Raw genomic sequence first — 18,532 nt, forward strand, 5'->3', positions numbered from 1 at the left:
CAGGACAACTCAGGTAGACACCAGATCCCATGCTCTGAAATGGGGCCCACACTGCTCCTTTGGAAAGAGGACTTAGAATGAAACCCCGCATGATCAGAGTTATCCCCCAGGCCACAAGCATAGCCTAAAGGTACACAGTGGTCTGAGGACACCATGCCCTTTGCCCAGAACCAAAAAGAAAAAGGGTCCACAACACCGGTCTCCTGAAATGTATTTTGCTTCCAAAGCACACACTTTATTTCTGTCCACAGTGCCTGTTGAGCAGAGTTCTAGTCTGCAGTCCAGTTTACACAACACTGCATGGGGCTGCTTGTCCTGGGCATGGGTGGGAACAAACATTATTGGCCTTGCTCGGGGAAATCATGACCATTTTCACAATCTGGAGGCCACGTACATTAGCCCAAAGAACAATTTCCCCAACAACAGTCCCCAAAGAATGTACCTACCACTCTCCTCTCTTTCAAAGGCCCAGTCAGACTGGAATAAGTTTGAGTTTCTTTCTGAGTTTTTAGAGTAAGTCCTCATTGCCCCAATGTTTCCATAACAACAAAACTATTAACCTGCCTCGGCCCCATGTCTTTCACTTTTCTTCCAGGCTACCAAGTGTCTGCTGGGACACACAGGGCCCTACAGAACCAGGCTGGGCTGGGAGAGCTGACTGGAGCAAACCAGTGTCACTGCCACCACCGGTCAACTTTCTAGTTCCTGAAGGAATCCTCCTGTCCCCTGGAAGCACTAGCCTGCTCTGAGTGAGGCCGTCAGTGTCTCCATCTTTTGTCAGTGCAAGTTCTCAGACACATGAAATTTAAAGGCACACCCTCCCATCCCCAAGAGAACAGAGATCCTTTTTCCTTATTTGGCATCTCTCTGTCCCTCATCTCATCCCTCAGCCCTGACCATCGGAACTCAGGCCCTAGGGACAAGGCTGAGGTTTCTCCTGCAGTCGGCATGGGCCAGAGGCTTCCTTGGAATGGCCAGCACAACACGCAGGCCTAGAGCCTAAGCTTGGGTACTGACTGAACTCAAAGCTTTTCCCACTCGAGCTTTAGAGACAGAGTCCAGCCTTATAAAACAGTTGAGAAAGACCTTTGTCTGTTGCACTGGCCCAAATGCTTGTGCATTTGGACAGCAAGTCTCACCTGCTCATGGCGGTCTCTGCTCTTCAGTCACCATGCACTGGTGACAGACCAACCAGACTTCAGCTTGGCATCTACCTTCCCCTCTTCAGCGGCTGGATCAGGAGCCCTGGCGGGGACTGGGGCCCATTGTTCAAACACACAAACTTCAAGGAAGCCGGAGACTCTGGCTGCAGCCCAAGGGCCAGGCAGGCAACATTCACGGGGATGAAGCAAACGGCACCACACTTCCATTGTAAAAGCAATGTGAACTAAGGAGCCCCTGACAATGCCCCCTGCAGCAGGTCAGGCCGCTGGGGCAGCCGCGGCCGACTTTCCCCAGGCTTCTTCGGAGGCCACCAGTCACAGCACACCACTGAGGACGGGGACGTACTCTCCGTGCTCCTGTGAGACCCAGCGCTGCAATGCTTCCAGCAGCGTGTGCTCCGGAGCTGTGCATCCAAGATGGGCAGCAAGCCCACCTGCCCTACGGCTCTTTACAGTACAGCGGACTACAGCTGGTGACTGGGGGGAGCATGTGCCTGAGCACCACCTGGGTCCCCAGGAAACCGAGACTGGGTTTCTCAGGCTGGGAAGACTCAGGTCTCTGACTTCCAGCTCTTTGTGTTCAGGCTGACTTTTCTCACATGCCCTCAGCAATGCATTATTTTGCCTTTTGTCGGGAAGAGACACTTATCAGTGGTGACACTGATAATGCTTCCTAACTCCACCACACAGCACGTGAGGTGCTGATCCAGACAGAGCCGGGAAGCATGTGCCGTTTCACTGTCTGTCAGTGGGTTACTTGATGCGGGGGGACCAGGGGACCATCACACCACTTACAGATCAAGAGCTCCCCTGGCCGACTGCCACAGGTCTGAAAGGCAGCAGGTCGGCGCATGTGGGAACGCTGAGCTTCCAGGGAGGTGAAGCCTTGATGTTTGAGCACCATCTTCTGGTCAGTGTTCGGTTTCTGAGGCTGACTGGCTTTGAGAAACATTTACTTTAGAAAGGGAAAGATTCGCTAGCTGATAAATTCAAGCAACCAGCATATACAGTGAGGAGGGTGGGCTTGACTGGGATAGGCTGGCCGAAGCTGGAATCCAGCTTGGAAACTCAGCAGGGCTGCCTGTGCTGAGCTGAGGGCAAAGGGCAGCCCTTGAACACTGCTGTCAGGTTCCATGGCGACCTCCCGACCTCTGCAGTGAGCCAGGTGCAGGGACGTAGCAATGCATCTCTACTATGACCAGACTGGACCCTCATCCCTGCACATGGTGAGCTGCACTTGGCAAGAAGGTGTGGGCTTCTCTCAGACAGCAGGTGGCTTAAAGGTAAATGACCACATCAGCGCATTCCCCTCTGTAGGGCGTCAAGCCACCTTAGGTGGCAGGGAGCCCTGGCGGATGGGCAAAAGCTGGAATAGCCCACTCCTATCTTTGGGCTTCTAGGAAAGGAAGATCAATGCAAGACCTTCTCTCTAAGCAGCAGGAACCAACATCTATCTAATCGCACTTCCAACCAGATCCCACAAGCCATCATTACCAGACTGTACTTGAGGAACTAGAGATAAAAGGCTCTGGGACACTCAGACTTGAACAGAGCACCACTCTGCGGTAAGCATGCAGCCAGGGGAAGTCCAGAGAGCAGGCCACCCACCAGGCATGTGGGCCACCTCGGATGCTTCTCATCCACCACATGCAGGCACAGGCCTGCCCCCAGGAGCTGGTTCATTAGGCCATCACATGCTCCAGAGGAAGCCAGCAAGAGGTCTCCAGGCTGAGGAGATGTTTCAGCCTCGATTACTGGAAGGTGTGGAAGGCCTGGGGATCCCAGGGAAGCTGTCCATAAGGAATGCAGTGAAGAACATCCAGGAAGGCAGACACAGCTGGACGCCCTCACTCGAAGCTGCCTCCCAGCAGCAATGCTCCAAAGCTTTGTTCTGGGAAGGGCAGAGCAGGAGGGATCCGGAACGACAACGAGGACTTGCTGTACGGTTAACACCGCCACCTGCTTCACAGCTAAACTCCGAGGGACACCTGAGCAGAGGGGAGGACGGAGGGGGGAAGGGGGGAAGGGCAGGCCGCCAAGCTGGGGTCCCTGGAGGCTGTGTTGGTGCTTTACTGGTAGAGGCACTGGTGGTGTCTGCAGGCTCTTTGTGGGCTCAGACTCAGGTAACCCCCTGCTCCAGAGGGTACCCAGCATGCTGTATATCTATCTCCTTGGCCACCCTGGCCACCAGCTCGCATCCACTAATCCTTCGAACTCTGATTTCCGAAGCCAGACTTCCCTGGGGGGTAGGTGGCATCTAGGCCTGAGCTGCAGCCTGGAGGACTGAGGCTGTCTGCCACCAAGGCGGTAGTGCTGGCGTCAGAGTGGATGTCTCAGAAGATCCACTGGATCCTCGGAGGAAGACGACGACGAAGCCTCTGATTTCCAAGTGAGAGCAGCAGGGTGGAGCTGAGCCAAGCAGCTCAGCACTTGGGACAGCAGCTAGAGCAGAGGCAGGCAGGCCACGAGCTTCCTCTCTGGTACAGTACAGTGCCCCTCTACTGGAGGGAGCAGCCATTCACTTGGCCTCACCACAGATCAGGGTGACGGTACCATCCAGCAAATCCTCCACCGTCACTGCTACAAGCTCAGAGCTGTTCTGAGAGGTCTGTGGATCTGGCAAGGTCACAAACACCTGTGAGCCAGCAAGCTGAGTCTCCTCTAAAGTGATCACCTGCTCAGCTGGGGCCGCTGGCTCTGGAGCTTGGATCACCTGAAAGGAAAGACAGGAAGGAAGGCTGCTCCGGGCAGTGTCCACAGTGAGCTCCCCAGAATTTACATGGCTCCCGTCTCATGCTGTAATGATGATATTTATGTTTTCACCTGAGGAGAGCAATTACTTACACCTAATGGGAAGAGGGAAGTTTCATACACCAGCGATGCAAAAGAGAGGCAGGCAGACAATTTAAATAACTCTGTGCACTAAATTGCTATAATTTCGCTCAGTACGCCACCTTGGGGTGCACGGACTCTGTGATTACACCCCAGTGAACACTGGTGCCGCGGTGTGCGCTGGTCTCTCCTGTCTCAGGGATGGCATTGCAGAGTAAGTGCCAAGCAAGAGCTCCCGGGAACAAGAGTACTCCACCAAGAGGATGAGAGTCTTCATGGTGAGAAACTGGCTCAACTGTGGCTTCTCACACTCACTCAGGCATTTGGCTCAGTGGCTGGTGGGGCAGGCATAGGCTCCTGTCCCCTCCACAGGCCACGGCTGCCCCTGCAAACCTGCACACTCGGTTAACAATGGCCTTCCCAGCTCTTCTGTGGTTCCCGCTGCACCTCCAAGCTGATACTGACAGCTTGATACCTTGACATTTCTAAGGCGGTGTGTTCCAAGGGCACGGCCACCTGGCTCTGGAGGACCAGCTAGGGGTGGAGAGTGGGCACTGAGCAGGAAGGCAGGCTCAGCTCTGTGGCCGGGTTGTGAGGATAACTGGTGGCCAGTCACCGGGTAGCTGGTCCAGGAGTACTGCTGTAAACTAAACTGTAAAGGAAGCTGCCTTTCTTTCTTCTCGGACTGGAGTCTTCTCCCACCCACCTGCAAGACACTCTGTCTACAAGCCTTGTTTCTAGGCAAGACAGAAGCAGAGTAGCTCAAGGTGGGATGACAACGGGAGCCTCACCTGGAATCCTGCCCACCTGACCTCACTGCTCCCAGAGGCTGCAAAACAAGACTGGCTTCCACCTGGACAGACAGTGTGACAGCCGGGCAGAGAAATCTCCGTGAGTACACAACCCTACCCCAACTTCTCTAGGAACCACTGACAGCTGCCAGAAGGCAGCTTCTTCTCCTTTCTGCTGCCTCTGGAGAAGGTGGGAGAGTGGGAAGCAGCAGGGAAACAGGCTGGCTCAAGCATGGCCTTCTCACATCAAGAGGCAGAATTTTCAGCAGGTAAGTGAAGGCAGAGGCTTACACGAATGTGTACTGTAACCATCTAGGGGGTCTACCCATGGGCCTTGACCCCCAGAGTACAGCCAGCCTTCTCCAGGGCTTCCTGACAACCCTCCAGACAGTGCTTTTCAGAAGGTGGGGAATGTGCGAGCTGGAAGAGAAATTGCTGTTCCGCCTTGGCAAATTCCTGGTCCAGGCTCCCTCCACCTAGGGGCCACCAACAGACTAGAATTTCCTGTTGTCGGACAGGCAGCTGAGAGATGCTAAGATCAGGAGGGCATCACGAAAAGGACCTGTGAGAGCCCCAGAGTGGGACTGGATGCCGGGACCGAGAGCCACAGAGGAGCCCTCGGAACTCTGTGCTCACGTTCTGCTCATCCACTGGCCCCAGACTCACCTGCACCGTCTGAGAAGCAGCTGCCTGGGTCTCAGTGCCCGTTACCTTTGGGTGCTCAGACTCCAAGTGGCTGTCAAGCTGGGCCTGGGAGGTGAAGAGCTCGCCACAGAGCTCGCAGGGGAAGGTGCTCTCCGACTGCTTGAAGTGCTCTGTGGTGACATGGTGCTGCAGCGCTCCGGGAAAGCGGAAAGTGGCCGCACAGTACAAGCACCGGAATGGCTGCGACCCTGAAGGAGGAGGCAGAAGACATTATCCGGCTGCAAGGGAAAGATGGCTGAGAGCAGGGGAGGTAGAAGGAGGCACAGTGAGGATGGGGGAGTAAGGCAGGGCTCACAGGACCTAAAGCTCATACATCCTCCTAAAACTGCACATACAGAGCAGGCTAGGGCCCTCGGGTCACAGTGCCATCTGCAGTGGATTCTGGCTGAGTCGCCTCTGCTAATGTCCGCTACTCACTCAATAGCAGACAGCCTGCCAATGGGACTACATTTCCTCAATCCAGGAAGCAGTTTTTTCTATGCTGGGAATTGAACTTGCAGCCTTCATATGCTAGGCAAGAAGCCTATCACTGAGCTATATTCTTCTCAGCCTCAGGAAGTGAGTGCACCTGAAGACTTCTGAATGGGGTGGATGGCACCTGACTGCTGCAGGCTGGACTGCAGTTGGGTGCATTATCAACAACTGTGCATGCACAAAACATCAAAGCTTGCAGGACCAGAGTCTGTGGCATAGAACATCTCTAAACAGGATGCAGCCCACTTTTACCTCCCAGGGATCCAGTGGTCTAAGAGGAAGAAGGCAAATGAAGTACTGGCTACAGTCTAAGACTGGGACCAAGGTAGCCCGATTTTTGTAAGGATTCAGGGCACCAAACCAATGGCTTCCTGTCCTTTGACAGAACCCTACAGCCTGTGCTCCGGATCAATGATCTGATGACAGAGTAACACTGGAAAAGAGACCAGAGAGTCTTCCCTTAATTTATTTCTTAGGTTTTCCTTCATACAAGGTTGGTACTAACGTGCCATCTTCCAGATGAAATGGAGGCACAAGTCAGTAAAAAGACTTAGGCTGGGCTGTGAGGCTGTGAATGGTGGAACCAAGACTCGCACCCCACTGTGAGCTCAGGGACACACAGAAGGGCCACTGACCTGAATGCTGGCATTTGACGTGAACCTGCAGCAGAGCTGGTGTGGGGAAGAGCTCCTTGCACTGGCCGCACTCATGGAACTTCAGATCTGTGAGTGTGAAAGGAAGGGAGCGGTGGAAAGGATAAAGGGTGGCAGGGCTACAGTGGAGGGGACAGGGCTGGTGGCCGAGGACCCACGTTCCACACAGCATCTGCCAAGTGTTAGGAACCCGTGCCTGCAGAGCTCTGTGGAACCTACTGGTAAAGAGCACTGATCTGGTCCAGACTGTGTGGATGCCAAGGGGGCTGGGAGAATTAAATGACAAACTATACAGAGCGCTTGGCTGGTGCCCTGCACATAGGAAATGCTCTGTAACTGACAGCTGCTGTGATTATCCCCAAATGTACCTGCAAGGGAGGTATTAATAACTTCCATTCTGAGGAGAAGAAAACAGACTCAGAAAAGAGATGTCACCTGCCAAGGTCATGCAGCTGCTAAGTGCTAGAGCCAAGATTCCCACCTGGCCCCATCTGCCATGAAAGCCGACACCCTTTCCAGGAGCTGGCTGGGAGTCCCGAGGCTGGTTGGAGCTTACACTGCTCCTTGCGTAGGGGCTTGAGAACTTAACGCTGCCACTTAAACTACAGCTCCTGATGGACAGGTGAGCCAGGGCAGAGCAGAGGCAATCACCACAGTGCCTGGACAGAGGACATGGCTCCCTCCACCCCCAGCTGCACCAGCGTCACCTGCATGCTCTGCTTTGATGTGCTTCTTGTGTTCGATGGTGCTGGAAAAGGTCTTGTCACAGGAGCTGCACTGCAGTGAGGAGAACTTGGGTGAGCGATGGTTCTGGGCAGCAAACACATCTGGATGGTGGGTCCGATTGTGGTACCACAGACCAGACAATTGCTGCAAGGCATTTGGCCAATGTTAGCTCCTAGAAAGTTTCAGCAATGACAGAAAGTTCTGAGACAAGCTCATGGATCGAGAATCAGGCCCCTGGAGGCTGATGTTAGTGAAGAGGTCACTACAGGCAGAACTCAGTGGATCCTCCGCTAAGTCCTCACTCACACAAGCTTGGAGGGGGGATGTAAGGATCCTCCCATCAAGGCAGACTACCACACAGAGGAGTTAGGGACTTGTCTAGGAACACATCAGCAAACAGTCAGACTAGAACCAAAGTCTGGCCTGATGGGAGCATTTATGTGTTCAGCACGCTAGGCTGGACCTCAGTGCTGCCAAGGCCCGGGGTGTGGAGAGTGACCTGCTGGAGCAGGGCCAGAAGCTGCATCCCTCTCTGTCTCCAGCTCTAAAAGTGCACCAGGAGCATCACTCTACAAATCCTTGGGCTCCTAGGGACCATACCCAGTCTTACTCCCCATCACAGCATGAGGCCTGGCACAGAGCGAGCCTTCCGTATCTCAAACAGTGGTTGCTCGGTCTAAACCTTAGTCATAAGCCAGCACCGGTTCTGTGACCAGTTTCTGACAGGTATGGTTTATTTCTGGACCTCTGTGCCATTTCACTTTAACTACACACAGGTCTGGACCCCTTTCCTGAGGCAAACAGCAAGCAGTGACTACAATAAGCACAGCAACCCTGGGTGAAGCTTCACTCGGCATGTTCTTCATGCCAGAGTCAACTGTCCACAGGACATGAGCACCCAGGGGAAAACACACTCACACAATGAGGCTGGGACCTTCTGCCAGCTAACACTTCCCCTCAGCATCATTCTGACCACGACTCCTCAGAGAATGTCTGCTGTTTTGGGATATTTGTACACTGTGTGAAGATATATTGCTGTGATTGGTGTGATAAAGAACTGACCAGCTAATAGCTAGTCAGGAGGTATAGGTGGGACTTCTGGGCAGAGAGAGGAAGTAGGAGGCGATAACAGAGGTGCACGGGGGATGCCAATGGAACAGATCGGACATACAGGACAGAGGAAAGGTAACTGAGTCATGTAATACAACATAGATGAATAGAAACAGGTTAATTAAGTTATAAGAGCTAGTTAGAAAAAAGCCTAAACTAAGGTCAAGCTTTCATAATTAATAAGTCGCCAAGTCATTATTTGTGAGCTGGTGGCCCAAAGAAAAATCCAATTATATATAGCATTCAACATGGGGGAATGTATTTCCACTAAGGCCTGAGAAAGCGGTCTCAGTGACTGCCAAATTTTGTCAAGATAAGGTAGGACAGTCCTTCAAAATTTCTGCTTCACAGAAAAGTCTGTCAGATATTCTAGGTCTGTTGGCCAAAGATGGATGCCCCAATGTTACAGAGGAACCTTGAGTGACTGTCCAGGCAGCCAGCTGTCCCTGTCGTTTCTATAGTTTTGGAAGCTGTTTGCTCTGTATTTCCCATTTACTTGGGTAATATTATATCCTTCTCAGGTCTCTAATGGAGTTAAACACAAGACAGTTATAGTTACAGTTTTCCTTGTTACCAAATTAAAAAAAGAAACTTACATAAGAGATGTAACATTTATAAAGTTGAGAAATATAAAAGGTTAAATTAGCCAGGTGGTGGTGGCGCACGCCTTTAATCCCTGCACTCGGGAGGCAGAGGCAGGCAGATCTCTGTGAGTTCGAGGCCAGTCTGGTCTACAAAGCGAGTTCCAGAAAAGGCACAAAGCTACACAGAGAAACCCTGCCTCGAAAAACAAAAACAAAAACAAAAACAAAAACAACAAAAAAATTATCTAACAAAATGTTTTGAGGTCTAAAAAGATAGTTTTAGGATGGTATTGCAAGTTATGATAAAAAAAAATGGTTTAGGTATAAAACTTTAAATTCATCAAGGTAAGATAGATAATAGAGTATTTTCTCCAAATACGCCAAATACAAATGGGCTGGACATTGTGAATGTAATTCTTACCTGATAATTGTTCTAATTGTATATAGCTTTACTATGTTAGAGTTAAAACTTTTCCTTTCTGTTTAGAAGATATATTGCTGTTATTAGTATAATAAAGAGCTGGATGGACAATAGCTAGGCAGGAGGTATAGGTGGGACTTCTGGGCAGAGAGAGGAAGAAGGAGGTAAGTGAGGCATGCAGGAGATGCCAATGGAACAAAGAGGACATATAAGACAAGAAGGTAACCAAGCAACGTGACAGAATGTGGATTAATAGAAAGAGGTTAATTAAATTATAGGAGCTAGTTAGAAAAAAGCCTAAGCTAAGACCAAGCTTTCATAATTAATAATAAGTCTCTATGTCATTTATAAGCTGGCAGCCCAAAGAAAAATGTGACTAGTCTGCTCAGGGTGTAACCCAGGGCCTCATGGATGCTAAGTGTGTGTTCATGCAGTACACCGCCAGGTTTTCTCAGAATCAAACTGTTTGTCACATCCTGGAGACAAGCTCGGACAACATGTAGGCAACAAACGGCAATGGGGAGTAGGCAGGGATGAGGGCATGCTCCTAGTGGCCAGGTCACCTGATAGGCCTTGTTGCAGATCCCACAGCTAAAGGGCTTCCCTCCAACATGGGTCACCATGTGCCGCTCCAGCATGGAAGGGGCGCTGAAGATCTTCCCACATGTGGGGCAGGGGTGGTACTCCTTGGAATGCACCTCGTGGATATGCTTCCGGTGATCTTGCAGTGTGGGGAAGCTCATCTTGCATTTCTTGCAGTCATAAGGATCTTCTATGTCTGCGTCCAGGCAGGGCATCCATGGGAGGGAGGGGCAGGGGGAGACAACAGCACAAGCAGCAGTCAGTGATGTGCCACTGCCTCGTACAGCAAGATGGAAGGCTGTTCAGCCTTCCTTCGGGGCCAGAGTCCAAGGACTCCAAGTCAGTGTGGCAGCACTCTGGCTCTACTCCCTTCCCCCGAGGATGCGGGACTCTTCCAGGCCTTTGGACTCACCACCTGTGCAGTGTCAAACTGCTCACCTCCACCACTTGCTTCCTGCTTACATGTCAACCCCCCTCCATCCTGGGTCTACTTTACAGGGAGTGCCATGCTTTTTCCTCCTGTCTGCAGCGACAGGTCTGCCTTCCACTTCCTGGCAGACCTCCCCAACACACCTCTAGAGTGTCGCTGTGTCTCCTGCCAGAGGCAGTAGGGGACACTTTTTTGGTCCCCACTTGGGACCCAACAGTAAAGCCTTTGCACAGACTCCTGGTGAACACTGGGTGGGTGATGTTCAGGAATTTTATGCATGTTAGTTCCCTCACAGCCTGGAGGGTCTAGTGTGAGTCTACTTTAGGAACATCAAGGTTTAGAGGTCAACCAACACTTTGCTCAAGGATCTAATTGGGAAGATATACATCCATGGACATGACAACTCCTCAGTGGGACCTCAAAAATACGAACTACGCCAGGAGGTGGTGGCACACGCCTTTAATCCCAGCACTCAGGAGGCAGAGGCAGGCGGATCTCTGTGAGTTCGAGGCCAGCCTGGTCTACAGAGTGAGATCCAGGACAGGTTCCAAAGCTACATGGAGAAACCCTGTCACAAAAAAACAAACAAACAAACAAAAAGGAGCTACTATTGGACACCTCTGCCATCTAGATGACAGAAAACATCAATCTTTTCTTAAAGTGACTGAAAGCAAAATATTTTGATAATAAAATCCTCTGCCCACAAGAAAGGTCCAAGCCATAAGCTCCACTTGTATACATAATAACTCTGCTTAATTCAGGAATCCTGCCCACAGCAGCCTTCAGAACCACAGGCTAGTTTCCCCATGGAAACGCCAGGTTCGCACTGTGTTTTAAGACACTTTTGACAGTTTCTATGAGCAATGCTGTGGTCAGGCAAAAGTGGGGCCTGAATGCTGAGCTTGTGTGAATGGTGTGCATTTTATGGTATGCCAGTGAGCTCTAGAGTATGAAAGATTGAGTGTGAAGTTTAAGTGGTCCCCTTTACCAATTCTCCTACTGCTGTGAAAAGAAGACTAAAGCAGAACATCATTTCTTGAGGTTGAGAAGACAGCGGAAGTGTGGCACTTCCACTCATCTGGAGGGCCACTGTGATTCGAGTTCTGGACAGTCTTGCTAACTCCTCGGGCGTACATGACCCAGGAGTCCTCACACATGCTAGGCACATAGGAGCTCTGGCAAAGTCCTCAATGGGTGGCTGACAAGAGATTTGGACATGTTTACAGAGAGCATATGCTGTGAGACACTGTGCCCACAGCTAGACACTAGTGTGAGAAAGAAAGTGGGGGCAGATGACAGCATGCACGAAACACACACTCTGCAGTGGCATATGGTACCCAACAAGGATGTGCTTACCACCCGTAACACCAGTCTCTGGCATTTAGTGAGCATTTCTGTCAGGCAAAGAATTTAGTCCTTTCCATGTGGTATCTCTAGGGTGGTCTGAACAGGAATGGCTCCCATAGCCTCATATATTTGGGTGCTTGGTCATTAGGGCGTGGCACTACTTGACAGGGATTAGGAGGTGTGGCCTTGTTGGACTAGATGTGGCCTTGTCAGAGAAGTGTGTCACTGGGGGTGGGCTTTAGGGGGTTTCAAATGCTCAAGCCAAGTTGCCTGTGGATCTGGATGTAGCACTCTCAGCTCCTCTCCAGCACATCTGCCTGCGTGCACCATGCTTCCCACCACGACGATGATGACCTAGACTTCATGGTGTTTCTTTACCACAACAGAACACTGACTAGGATAATCACATTTCGTTTTTGTGACAAGCCAAGGTGGTGGCATGACTATTGCTATTTATTCCAGTTCGGAAGGGGCAGAGAAGGCTTAGCAGGGCAAAGAAATGTATGTGGAAGGGTCAACATTCGAGTCTAAACTCATGTGACTGATTTCAGAGTATGTGTTCTCAGTCTACCTGCTGTGTTGTGTTGACTACATATGCTAATTCCATATATGTGACCATATATGTATATGGTTACAGCAAAGGAGGATGAAGAAAATGATGGGCCAATCACCCAACAGTGTTTCCTGGTGTGTGTGTGTGTGTGTGTGTGTGTGTGTGTGTGTGTGTGTGTGTGTGAGAGAGAGAGAGAGAGAGAGAGAGAGAGAGAGAGGCAGGCAGGCAGGCAGGCAGGCAGCTGGGGCAGCCCCAGATAACTCAGTGAAAGCCAGTGGCACTGTGTTTGGAGGGAACATGGTAGCACTGCCTAGCACAGTGAACATTAACTCAGAAGGAGCCAGGCTTGCTTCTTTAGAAAAAGTAGGGGTGAAAACAGGATGAATGTGGAGAAGGGGCAGGTAGAAAATGGAAGCTGGATGAATTGATGGAATTGTTCCAGTGCAGTGTCCTGGGAGCCTGACAGGGAAGACACTCTCCTTCCAACCTAATTTGCTTCTGCCAGCCAAACACTGTGAGGTGAGCTAAAGAGACAGGCTGGACAGAGAAGCAGGACACAGACAGAGACATGCTCAGGAGGGACTGAGGGTTTGACAACACTGGGAGGATAGGGGCCGGAATGGGGCCCAGCTCTGGTGCAGGGATCGCCCCGTTAGCACTGTCACAGGCCTCCTCAGTGCCAAGCACGGCCTGCGGTGCCTGACGCTGCGACGGCAGTACGTACTGTGAAAGGTGTGCAGGTGGATGGAGAGGCCATTGGCTTGCCGGAAGCCCTTTCCACAGTCCCTGCAGACATACGGCTTGTCCCCGGTGTGGGTCCTCACGTGCCGGGACAGCTCGATGGATTGGGCGAACACAGCATCACAGTACTGGCATGCATACATTTTCCCTGCAAACACACATGAGCGTGTAAGAACAAGCACTGAACACGGATGGCACTTCTGCAAACAGAACCTACGCTAAAGCACACACCAGAGAAATGTCACTGGGAGGTGACATTACCTCAGGCAATGCTGGGTAAGTCTGAGGCACCTCATCAAATGCATGTACCTCACAAACAACCCATCACACAGTGGGTGAGCACGACTGGACGGGGAACAAAGCTCTTGTCTCCGAGAGAACCTGCTTGTTTATCAGGTTTCCACAGAGAGGAAGAGTCCACTCCACTTCCAGCCAGAGATAGGCCCTGCTGTCCAGAAACATGAGTCAGATCTTACAAAACACAGTGTGTTCTTGCAAAACACAGCCTAGGTTATGGGAGACCCATCTCACAAGAGAACAAAGCAAATAACAACCAAATCTAGCATGGATTCCCACTACTACAAAGATGAGCCAGGGATTCAGAGGGGACAAAGCCTTCCAGAGACCCACTCAGTCAGCACACGGCCCTCAATTCCTTCAATTTCCCATGTGCATGAGAACGTAGCCAGAGTTAGAAACAGGTGAGGAGCAAGCCTGGAACCTGGCATCTGCACCAGGCCCCAGCTCCTCTCAGGCCAGGAAACAGCCACTGGGGAGGAAGGTTCCAGATCCGCAAGGCCAGTGCTAGGCCCCACGTCAGCTAGAGCAATGGCCTTGCTCTCGTTTTTTTTACTGACCAGGTTTTGAGTAAGATTTTGTACATGTACACACATGCATACAAACACATATGTACAGTATGAATCCCAGCCTAGCATCACTCTGATCCAAACTCTTTGGTGGCTTCTTGTAGCAAGAATCTGTTACTGTCACCTTAAAAGTCACTTCTGTGACTGAGTCATGTGTCTTGAGATGAGAGACTACACTATCCTATCCAGGTGGCCTAGGGGAATCCCAGATAAGAGGGAGGACACAGGGTCTAAGGAGGAGGCCTGCAATAGGTGCAGAGGCTGGAGTGAGGTGGCCTAGAGCCAAGGAAATGTCTAGAAGGTTCACAGGTCAGGAACTGAGTCTCCCGATGAAACCATCCCAGATGAAACCTTCGTTTTAGCATTCAGGACCCTTCTAAAAATAACTTCTAACTCCCTGGTGGTAACAACACGTGTTATCTCAGGCTATTATGTTCGGTAATTCATGAGGACAGAAGAGAAAACCCTGCACGTCTTAGCCCTCAACAGCCCCTCTCTGCTCACTGCCTCTTGTGAGGGTCCCTCATGATTCTGCTCCCAGCTCTCTGTGGTCCACCCGAAGCTCATTTGCACTGAGGAGAGGTGTGCGCGTCTTCCAGATGTCCCTCTGGCTGGACTGCGCATCTCTGAGGCCATCACTGATGATGTGAACAGCACACCCAGCCCTGTCCTTCCCCATGGCTCCCTAGCCTTAGTTTCCACCATAGCAACAGCTACCCTCTCCATTCCTACCACACATGTGCTATTTATCTTGCCTATTGAGATGTAAGTGCCACAGGAGCAGGGCAAGCGTGTCCACAATCATCTATGTCTGGAATAGCACTCAAGAAAGCCATTCACCAGCAAGTGTTTTTCTTTTTTGTTTGTTTGGTTTTTCAAGACAGGGTTTCTCTGTATAGCCCTGGCTGTCCTTGAACTTAGGGATCTACCCACCTCTGCTTCTGGGATTAAAGGCAGAGCCACCACTGCCTGACAAGCAAGTGTTTCTGAGGGCTCTTTGTTGCCATGCACTGTTCTAAGTTCCCTGGAAAGACTAGCAACTCTGTCATCACAGACCTGCGCTCTAACGGGACACTAGGGTGAAGAATTGTGGTGCCAATGCCCGTCACATGGTAAGCATGCAGAGAAAAGTGAAAAACAAAAACAAAAACAAAACAGGCTGAGGGCAGTTTCCACTAGGAGGCCAAAGAACCATCACAAGAAGGTGTGGGAGGGAAGGCCTGGAGGAGGGAAGAGAAGCAGAGACCTCTGAAGGGAGAGGCCCCCAGAAAGGAAACAATCCTGGAGGAAGTGCCTGGTGGGCCTGAGGCCTGGCAGGGAAACTAAGGCACACAGCAGATAACAGGAGCCATGAGAAGAGCTGTCAGAGTGGCGCCAGGGCTGAGTCAGGGTCGCCTGGCAGACTCCACTGCAGAGGAAAAGCACTGCAGTGTTGAGCAGAGGAGTGGACGGAGGCATGGCTACTCACACCTGGGGGCTCTGAGCCCTTCCCTGACCCAGCATTGGACTGGTCCCCACCACAGTCCCCTCCACCATGCTGGGATGCTACCTTGTGATGCACTGATAGTGCTCCCCCCATCTCTACCCCTCCCAGCCCTCAGGCCAGGAGGTTCAAGGGCACAAGGATTCCAGGCCAGTCATCTGGCACTTAGCATGGCCCAGCCACAGAAGTACTCCATCAGCTCTTTCTCTTGCTTCAACTCTATTGCAAGTGCAAACAATTCCCTGCTGTGTGTAAATACCGACCACAAAGTCCTGCTGCTGCTCTAGCCCACTCTTCAGAAGCCCTCCTGGAAAGCTTTCTGCTGCCTGTGCATACATGGTGACTTCTGCCTTTACTTCCCCAACTATTGTGCCTGCCTAAGGCCAAATGGATTTAGCTCCCCCAGTGGCACTCAGCACAAAAAAGGAAGGGTGCCCTCACCTTCTGAGTGCTTCTTCTTGGTGTGGTACGCCAGGGCTGAGGCCTGAGTGAAGGTCATCAGGCAGTGCTTGCACATGAACGGACGGTCCCCGGTGTGAAGGCGCAAGTGGTTCTTTAGGGTGGAGTTGGCTGCAAACTTGGCCCCACATTCTTCACAGGAGAAAGGTTTCTCGTCGAAGTGCTCGGTCAGCTTGTGGTACTGCATGCCTAGGTAGGGGTACCAGGCCCAGACGAAACACCATCAGTCACCTAGGAACACCGCCGGAGGATGTCCAAACAAGCTGCACTCGCCAGGCTCATGCCTGAGCCACACGCCAGGCCTCAGCGCTGCCCGCCAAGCCACTCATGCCCATGAGTCCACCCCGCTCCCCAGTCATCTCAGTCTCACTCCTGCTTGAATCTGACTTAGAGATTTTTAGCTGGCCTTCCCCACTCACTCCTCTCACTTTCATGTTTCATTAGGTTTACCAGACATTAAGGGCAAGGGAAAATGATTCTGACTTAATACCTTAGGGTTCGTATCAGTAAGTTTCTTATCAACAAGTAAATGGGACGTGGGCCCCAACAAACCAGACATCAAACATCTGGCTACAATTACAATCACCAGTGTGTGGTGCTAGGTGTTTTGTTCTTCTGTCTTTAAACTTCCTCACAGTGCAGAAGAGTGGGACGAGGGACCTCCCCAACAGCTGGGAGAGCAATGCTCTGGGGGGCCGACCCCAGTGCTTATGTTCTTCTCAGATACCACCATGCTTCTATGAATCTGTCCTAGAGCTGAAGCCACCACGCTCATGGCACACACACGGGGCCAGGCTGGAACCCACACTACAACATCTGCAGCCACTGTCCTCCACGACTGCCTTCTGACATACCTGAGGCATGAGCAAACTCTCTTCCGCAGAGGTCACATGCCACAGGCAGCCGCTTCTTCTTCTTCTTGGGGGCGTCAGGCTCTCCCGCCGTGCCGTGGGTCTGTAGCCGGTGCTTCTCCAGGCCCTTCTCCGAGTCCTTGGCCTCACTGCTGTCCTTACACTGCACCTGTCTGCTCTTGGCCACCCGGCAGCGCTTCATGTGCACCTTCAGACGACAGTAGAAATGGAAGCTCTTGTCACAGGCTTTGCAGATGAAGCTCTTCTTGGCAGGGTCCGGGGAGGCAGAAGTGTCTTTCTCCTGTTGCTCTGGCACAGACTCAGGTTCCCCCGGATCCTTTTGTTCCGTCGGCTGGCGGTCTTCTCTGGCTGTGTTGGCTGTTTTCTCCTCTTTGTCCTTGGCTCCAGAGTGAAAGCTATCACTCACCGTGAACCTCTCCTCTCCATTTTCCTTGGTAAGAAACCCTGCACAGGAGAACACTCGTGGCTCTAGGGCTCAGCTTCTATTATGCTTTGCAACTTTTCTAACACACTCTTAGAGGAGACTGGATTATGTGGATGCTCAGGAAACTCAGAAGTAAAATTGCTCTCATCTTTACTTCCCACTAAACCCAAATAGCATCATATCACACCTGCGCTCCTGGCTGCTAGGTACCAAGAGCACATAAAAGGAGTAAATATCTTGAGATACAACAACCTCTTACGTCAACCACTGTTTCTTCTACTCAATATAGAAAGTGCCCTGGGGTCTAGCAGGCCCCAACCCCTGTTCCTTACCACCATGGGCCAATTCCTGCATGAGGGGCTGCAGGCCAGAGAAAGACTTGTGGACACTACACAGGAGGCGACAGAGTGCAGTGGCCGAGACAGATTTCTCCATGCCCTTGCTCAGCACTGCTCTCAGGGCCACTTCAGGACTCACTGTCTCAGAGGATATGCTCAGCATCTAAATGAAAACCAGAGACAGAGCTGTGTTAACATCAGAGTTTCTCCATGTTCTTCAACACCAGGGGGTCGGGGTGGGGATGGGGTGGGTTGATGTGATATGAATTATAGAAGACACGGAGCTCTCTAGGTAGTTTACGTTTCTCCTTGAGACACTTGAAGAGCCCTGTTTTTCAAAGGACAAGAAAATTAGCAAAGTGCAAACCAGGGAAGCACATATCAAGACAGATGTGCAAACTGAGAAACAAATGGGGCACTGGTGTTTCCTACAGGACTATCTTCTTAGCACCTGGCACCTCTCAAGAGCCTTTCTAGAACTGAGCATGGGAAGCCTGGAGGGGGCAGGGTATAGGATTCCAGAAGTGAGCACAGGAAGCTTGTGTGTATGTGTGTGTGTGTGTGTGTGTGTGTGTGTGTGTGGCTATAGCATTTGGCAGCGGCTGTTTCTGTAGAGATCAGGGTAATTTTTCATAATATATAATTGTCTCCACATCTAGAAGTAATTCTGCATAGAGAGTGGCTTCATATTTTTAGACACTTAGATGTACCCTTTTAAACATCATTTTCTTTCATAAGAAACTCAGCGTTTTAAAGCAAGTTCAAATAGGGGCTTTAAAGAGGCCAGGAATATGATTTCAAAGCTGTCCTCTTTCAGAATGTTAGAGCTGTGGGCAGAGAGTCAGCACACTGAGAAAATGAAGTGAGACCATCCACAGATGGCCACATGGAACTTTCATTTCGGAAGGTATTTTATTTCTGCTCTTTTCGGGTCTATCTAAATAACCCTGATGCCCCTGGAGGCAGGCAGGAGACTAA

At 51.2% G+C, this 18,532-nt stretch overlaps 1 protein-coding gene across 8 annotated transcripts in view; it reads right to left on the bottom strand.

The window, feature by feature from the left end:
• Positions 1–201: 201 nt before the first annotated feature.
• Zbtb40 (zinc finger and BTB domain containing 40) overlaps positions 202–18,532 on the bottom strand; it is a 73,783-nt gene continuing 55,452 nt past the window's right edge. For 7 of the 8 annotated variants that reach the window (XM_006980847.4, XM_015999276.3, XM_015999275.3 and 4 more), the window contains 9 exons: positions 17,549–17,717; positions 16,775–17,236; positions 15,903–16,109; positions 13,096–13,260; positions 10,023–10,237; positions 7,326–7,488; positions 6,601–6,687; positions 5,453–5,679; positions 202–3,876 (listed from right to left, as the gene is read on the bottom strand). In XM_006980847.4, the coding sequence (XP_006980909.2) occupies positions 3,682–3,876; positions 5,453–5,679; positions 6,601–6,687; positions 7,326–7,488; positions 10,023–10,237; positions 13,096–13,260; positions 15,903–16,109; positions 16,775–17,236; positions 17,549–17,717 (1,890 nt within the window). In that variant the 3' untranslated portion in view covers positions 202–3,681. The remainder of the gene's footprint in view (positions 3,877–5,452; positions 5,680–6,600; positions 6,688–7,325; positions 7,489–10,022; positions 10,238–13,095; positions 13,261–15,902; positions 16,110–16,774; positions 17,237–17,548; positions 17,718–18,532) is intronic. The other variant, XM_015999273.3, reaches the window with a different exon arrangement.

Source organism: Peromyscus maniculatus, chromosome 2 (assembly GCF_049852395.1).
Source record: "Peromyscus maniculatus bairdii isolate BWxNUB_F1_BW_parent chromosome 2, HU_Pman_BW_mat_3.1, whole genome shotgun sequence".
Taxonomy (NCBI): domain Eukaryota; kingdom Metazoa; phylum Chordata; class Mammalia; order Rodentia; family Cricetidae; genus Peromyscus; species Peromyscus maniculatus.